This window comes from Caenorhabditis briggsae (genome assembly GCF_000004555.2).
Source record: "Caenorhabditis briggsae complete genome, chrIV, whole genome shotgun sequence".
NCBI classification, from domain to species: domain Eukaryota; kingdom Metazoa; phylum Nematoda; class Chromadorea; order Rhabditida; family Rhabditidae; genus Caenorhabditis; species Caenorhabditis briggsae.
Genome location: NC_013487.2, coordinates 4600383 through 4607608, shown reverse-complemented (window position 1 = coordinate 4607608; position 7226 = coordinate 4600383). Strand labels below are relative to the sequence as shown.

The 7226-nt window shown below is 36.0% G+C and overlaps 1 protein-coding gene across 1 annotated transcript in view; it reads left to right on the top strand.

Moving 5' to 3' along the window:
• Cbr-mltn-12 overlaps positions 1-7226 on the top strand; it is a gene marked incomplete at both ends in the record, with an annotated part of 10979 nt that overhangs the window by 2800 nt on the left and 953 nt on the right. The window contains 7 exons of the mRNA XM_045235220.1: positions 3358-3616; positions 3665-3844; positions 4004-4198; positions 4611-4870; positions 5159-5402; positions 5598-5963; positions 6062-6157. Coding sequence (XP_045097371.1) covers positions 3358-3616; positions 3665-3844; positions 4004-4198; positions 4611-4870; positions 5159-5402; positions 5598-5963; positions 6062-6157 — 1600 coding nt within the window. The remainder of the gene's footprint in view (positions 1-3357; positions 3617-3664; positions 3845-4003; positions 4199-4610; positions 4871-5158; positions 5403-5597; positions 5964-6061; positions 6158-7226) is intronic.

Here is a 7226-nt window from a genome sequence, read left to right as displayed (position 1 = left end):
CCGAGATAAATTGGCTGTAATTCGACTGACTTTTCTGTAGCACAGTTGAAAGAGAAAAATTGAGTTAAAATTTACTGTATCATCTTATCCACAAAAAACTAACATTTTTGCATTTTTATTGTTCCTTCACCGTCAACTATAATATCTTTCAGACGTCTCCTCTCGCCTGACATGTTTCCTTTATACCGTGACGACAGTGAAAACAGTATTCTCCCACTTCCGAATGTTCTGGAAAAGACTGGAATGAGTCCGAAGGACAGAGATAATGTACTGGAATTGGCGATGGATGGGAATTCAAATCCTATTTTTTTCAACGCCGTTTTTCGGGGAGTTAAGATTTTTTTTAAATTTTTTCGCAACAATATTTGGAAAATACATATTTTTGAAAAATTTTAAGGCAATAACAATTTTTGGTCGGAGTCCCCTTTTAACTACGAAAAATTCCAAAGTTCTAATGTCCCCTTATCATTAATTTAGATTTTCATACAAAGGTATCCCTTTTCAAATTTTCGTTAACTTTAGTTTCTTTCTATCCATTCAGTCCAATCGCAACAACCTCGACATGCGATATTTCGCCACCTCACGAAACCAAAAGAACAATAATCATAAATTGTCGATTCCAGGCATATTTCGTATCTTTTCCTGCTAATCATCCCTCATTAAATTGCGTATTAACGACGCATTGTTCCCTCTTCTGACGAATTTTCCTCGAGAATCGTTTTTGTTTCTGATTAGACAGAAGAGAGAAGGCAACAATAAAAGGGTCATAAAAGTGCCAAATACTGGTCTTTCTCACCCTCCAATTTCACTTTTTGATTTACTGCCGTTTTAGGAAACAAGTGTTGATGATAGGGTGTGATGGCGATTTGAAAAGAAACAAAAATAATGCTCACTTTCTCATTTTCATGTATATTTGTTTGCCAACAGAGCCGAGAAGTGAACTAACTGCTTGAATGTACCAACCATAATGAAGTTGTTGGAGCTGAAACAAAGTTTGAGTCATTGAAAAAAAGTATCGGAAGTTGTTAAATCGGTTTAGTTAAACATTTTTAAAAATAGGAACAAATACTACACTTTCTGATTAATTTGCATTTAGCTATTGTGCTACCAATATCCTATACTTCTAATAAAACTTTTAAAAAAGCACTTGTAGAAAAAAAATTGTGTAAGTTTTGACTGTTTCATAAAGTTGTTTTATCCGTGTTTTATCCGTGTATTAGGCTTTGTTTCAATTCGATATGTTTAACCACACAAAAAATCGTTTTTACTTCTATTCGAATGAAAACTTATGCTTGAATTGCATTGAACAAATTGAATGCCAAAAGTCACTTGACGAGATAGGCGAAAAATATCAGCTAAAGAAGANNNTNGNNNNAAATCCTTCGTCCCTCCTAGCAACTTTTTTTTGAAAGTTTTTCGCTTTTAACGGCATTTTTCGGGGATTTCGGATTTTTTTTCGAATTTTTTCGCTATAATATTGGGAAAATAGACAACTTTTCGAACATTTTAATGCAATAAAAATTTTTGTTCGGAGTCCCCCTTCAAGGTATGAATCTTTACGTGACGGTGTACAAAGATAGGTGCCTACACCTTCCACCTTGTACCGCTTTATTGTTATGTTCGCCTGCATATTGTATTGGCAACATTTCTCACTCTTCTTGCCGCTATACAAAAACATTGTGACAGTTGAAAAATGTTTCCAATTTCGTAAAGAACTCCCATTTTGGAAGCTTCTAAAAGATTCGTTCTGCTGAATTATCACCCAAATTGCAATTTTTAAGCCATAATTGTGCCAGTAACCAAAAACGGCTTTCAGTTTTCGTGAAAATTTAAAGTTTTGTGAAACTTCTTGAAATTTTAAATAGGTAACTCTTTGATGTCTTGAAAATTAGCTTTTTGAATGTGAAAAACAACCTTAAAATAATATTTTCACAATTCGAACTTTTACAGTTTCTGTGTTAACACAAATCTAGGTTCAATTGGTTCTTTCAATTGGTTCTTCATCTGTCTCCTACGAACGTACAATCGTTTCCCAACGACCTCTTCCCCCAAATACCCGCCCCTTTGCCACGTCCTCTATAGTGACTCGCGGAACCCGGGAGGTGTCCGTACATAGCCGCCCTTATATACCCTTTCCAGGTTATCCTCATCAACTCTGGTTCCTCTGCATTTGACCGTGAAAATCTTTCGCCTTTTACTAAAGATTTCCGTGCAAAGGAGCAAACTTTGAGTATTATTGCCAATTTTTGGAGTCCCCTCGAAAGAGCGGGACAGAAAACCTATCAACGAGGAAAAGAACTGATTACTCCTGAGGCCGTAAGCAAGAACGATTTTCCAGAAAACCGTTTTCTTTGGAAAATGTTTTCCTTGGAAAACCCGTTTTCCGGCAAATGCCGTTTTCCGTATGCAAGAAGCGGAACACGAAATGGAAAACATTTTCCGGTAAATGATCGTTTTCCAGCCTCCATTTTCCGGTAAATGTTGGCGTATTTCCGGTGTCAGGATATACGCCAGTGATATTGCTATCCCGAAAATGGATAATTTCGAGTTTTTACTAAAATAAACCTAAAAATACAAAATACGATGTTCGGAAGACTGATAAAAGTAAAAATTATGAAGATTGGAAACATTTCTTCTAGGTGGAATGTTTTTATGAGATTCCGCTACTCTTCTTTCGAAATCTGATCCTGTCTTCATCATAATTGAAGGAAAATTGTAAAATATGGGTAATTTAAGATTTTTGGAGCTAGCAGAGATTGATATTTCATCATTCAACTCGGCTGATGATAGTTTTAGAGTGAAAAGGGAAACACAATGGAACCGTGAGCTGGAAAATGACTCCTCAAAAAGTAAGAAAAATTGATTAAATTTTAAATTGCCCTAATAAACACATATTTAAATATGTTCCCTTTGAAATTTATATGATTTGCTCAGACTGGTGGCAGCCAGCTAAGCCATTTAGAAAATTTGGAAAATTTTGCTCACAAGACACTAAAAATAGCTTATTTTCTTAAAATTGTTTTGTTTCATACATCTTCAAAAGAACAACGAGATATCGAAAAATTCGCCGATATTAACCCTTTTTCTGTTCCGGAAAATCGCTTTCCTCTCCATTTTCCGACCTCCGAGGTCGGAAAACGATTTCGGAAAAGAAAACGCCTGGAAAATGGTTTCCGGAAAACGAAAATTTTCTTGCATACCGAAATACCGTCATACCGTCTGTTTTCCACTTTCTTTCATACGGCCTCTGATCAGCAGATGCACTTTTCCAAAATTTATTTCCGAAAAAAACTGTTTCATGTTCCTTATTTCCAAAACACAGCCATCAACTTACCAGTAAATTCCAACCTTTTCCAGACCCCAACGACGTGCATTCGTTGCTTGCTTGGATTCAATCTCAAAAGAATATGATGTAAAAGCTGGTGCAAAATGTCTAGTGAATGCATTCGATGGAAAATTAGAAGACAAATATGGATCAGCTTCTTTAGACCCGAAACTGGATTTTATTGATAAACAAGATACTGTACCTATTGGAAAATTGGATATAAGGAAGTTGAGAAAGAAGAGAATTCAGAAACGAATCGTTCAAAAGCAGTTGAAGAAGAGAGTGGTGAAGGTTGGAAAATGACATGAAGTGCTATAAATTGAGAAAAAACTATTTCAGAAAATCAACGAAATTCAAGCTGAAAAACTAAAACTCGCTAGATTTCGAAAATTGAAGAGAAGAAATTTCGCGGGTCAGTATAAGATGACACCGAAGATGTTGAACAAAATGGAGAAGATAAATTCGATGAAATTCAGAAGAAGGAGAGTGAAGAGGAATATTTTATCGTTGTATAGTAATGTGAGTTGTTTTAAAGGGCAAATAAAAAATCAAGAAAACCGAAAACGAGCAGAAGTTTTGAAAACAACCTGAAACTAAACATTTTTACTGTTCAAAAAGCCATGAAAAAGTTAGACATTTTAAATTTTCGATATTGCAACACTGAACTGAACAATTCAGAAAGAAGCAGCGGTTGAAGCGAAACGATTGGATAGCTTGGATGGCGTACTTTATAAGCCAAAGAATTATGCGAAAATGCCAGAATTGCATGAAAATCGAAAGAGTCCAATACAAGAATTCACAAAAATGATTAGAGAATTTGCTAGAGTGAAACCAACAAAGAATATGACATCGAGTTATGCGAATTTGAGAAATGTAAGTTTACTGTTTCTGGAAGTTTTCTTTGTATGATTCGTTCATAGTCGGTACTTCTCACCTTTTTCATAACAAACTTGTCCAAAATCCAAAAAAAGGAAGTTTTCAAAACATGTGCTATCATTTTTGGACGCTCGAAAAAGTGACATTTTCTAACTAGTAATTCACCTCCACTTTTTTTGAAAGTTAGAACCCCGGGATACTTTTCGATTTAAAATCGATTCGGACTAGCAGTTTTTTCGATAAATCTGTTTCTTCAATATTTATTTTTAAAAATTTCAAAACACACCGTCGGTCGAACTCTCGACCGTATAGGTCAGATGGTAGAGGCACGGCATCTCAAGTATTCGATCCACCAGTTCAACTTCTCGAGGGGATTCAAATAATTTAGAAAACAATTTCAAATTTCCAGCTCCAAGACGCTGTGTTCGGTGCTCGTGAGAAGAATCGATTCAAAAATCGAATGCTGGATATGGTCATTGGAAAAAATCACCCATTAAGACAAGCGAAATCATTTAGTGATCGAGTCAGAGATATAACACCAAATGGAATGATTGATGAAAATGTTTTTGGATTGGTGGATGCAGTACAAAAACATAATAAGGACTCGAATGCAAACTTCTTGTCACCTAGGTTCATGCCAATTATGCCAGAGAAATTGAACACGAAGAGGTTGGTGAGAATAATTAACTAATATAGCAATGAGAAAAACATTTTTTTCAAAAGTCTGTTAGGAGTTACCAAGTGTTTAAACAGGAATTTTTGCCGAAGTTTTCCATTGACAATTTTTTGTTTTCTTTTACATGGACCGAGATAAATTGGCTCTAATTCGACTGACTTTTCTGTAGCACAGTTGAAAGAGAAAAATTGAGTTAAAATTTACTGTATCATCTTATCCACAAAAAACTAACATTTTTGCATTTTTATTGTTCCTTCACCGTCAACTATAATATCTTTCAGACGTCTCCTCTCGCCTGACATGTTTCCTTTATACCGTGACGACAGTGAAAACAGTATTCTCCCACTTCCGAATGTTCTGGAAAAGACTGGAATGAATCCGAAGGACAGAGATAATGTACTGGAATTGGTGATGGATATAACTGGAGTCAATACTGTAGTTGATGACGCATTGGATCTGGTGAATGGGTTGAGGAAGAGTGGTTTGGATAAGGATTTGGTTGATATGACATCGATGATTGATCAGGTAGGGAAAATACCGTACACCTGCAGTTTGAGCTCAGTTATCGAATTTCCTAAAAGACATATCAAAAACTTGTCATACGATAAAATATTGATGATATTATGATAAATAGTTTATTGAAATATTTTTCTGTTTCAACATTTTTGTTTTTTCTTCACAAACTCCTACTAATTATTAGCTTAGCTTCATTCATTAAAGGCCTATTCCACCCTCTCCGCATCTCTCACTGGCTCACAAAATCTGGACTTTGTCAATAGAAAGTTTTCATTCATGAACAAGGAACAAATGCAAGCATTATATGGAGAAACTGGAATCTATAACACTTCAGTTTCCGATCTTCCATTTGACATTCACGAAGTTGATCAATTGACACCAGATCAAAAAGAAGAATCGATTCGAATGACGATCAGAGAGTTGGCGAAAGGAAATGGAGCACAGGGATTCGGGAAAAATGGAAGACGTGCGAAGAGACAAACAATTTCGTTGTTGAATGGTGTATACCAAATTGTGTTCTTGAATCCGACAGTTTTCTCTCCTCAAGCATTTGCACCGACTATTAATAAGGTACATTTTTTGAGAGACGAGGGTCTACAACTCAAAAATATATTAAAAGTGTATTAGATTTTGGTTCTGAAACTGGAAAATAAAAATAATATTTACAGCTCTCCGTCCTCGGACCTCTTGTGATCTCTCCTCAACTGTTTTGCCCAAGTGTTCTTTCTCCATTGCTCATGTCTCTACCGGTTATTTCTCCACAGGTAAGATTATAAAAATTATTTGTTTAATTTCTGAAGATTGCCGAGAGACAAAAATCGATAAAAAGTAAACTTTGTGGCGAATCTGAAGCGGGGATTTTTTGAAAAAAAAATTTGTGTAATTCTTGAAAAATGTGGAGCCGGGAAGTTTGACCAGAATGAATCTCCACCTCAACCCAATTTTACATTCATGGCTTCACTGTGCTTCTCCTCGTATGTAACGAATGAGCAATCCTTTCCCCCCAACCCCTCCCCCTCTGCTAAGCCCCGCCCCTTTGCCACGTATTCTATGGTGACTCGCTAAACCCGGGAGGTGTCCGTACATAGCCGCCCTTATATACTCTTTCCAGGTTATCCTCACCAACTCTGGTTCCTCTGCATTTGACCGTGAAAATCTTTCGCCTTTTACTAAAGATTTCCGTGCAAAGGAGCAAACTTTGAGTATTATTACCAATTTTTGGAGTCCCCTCGAAAGAGCGGGACAGAAAACCTATCAAGGAGGAAAAGGGTCTCAAAATTAATGGAATTCTTTTTTTTGTAAACCGGCATAACTAGTCCAAATTTCGGGAATGACTTTTTCGGGAAACGGAATTCCTTGATGGTTGTAAATAAAAAAGTGTAGTAGCAAACAATTGGCAAGCTCTTTTCTTGAACATGAAAAAGTTGAACTGTGAACTCAAAACGGGACTTTTATTCTTGTAAATATGAAGCGGTAATTTGTTGAAAGAAATTGTCAGTGAGAAGAAATTACGCTCTAAATTTGGCTAAGTTCTTGGTATTTGTACTTCGAATTTTAGTGATTGCCAGAGGCCGTATGTAAGAAAGTGGAAAACCGTTTTCTGGCTTATTTTTAATTGTAATCATATTTCGAGGTTGATTGCAATGAAAACATTTACAATATTATAATGTTACACAACAAAGCTGAAACCGAAATATTTATGATTTCTGAAAATTAGATCAGAAACCGTGACTTGGATACATTCGTCTCTCTGATAGCGATTACCAAGGCTATTGGAAACGTGTCTGCGGTTTTTGATTAAAGTTATTCTGGGATGGGTAAGGCCTTGGCGTC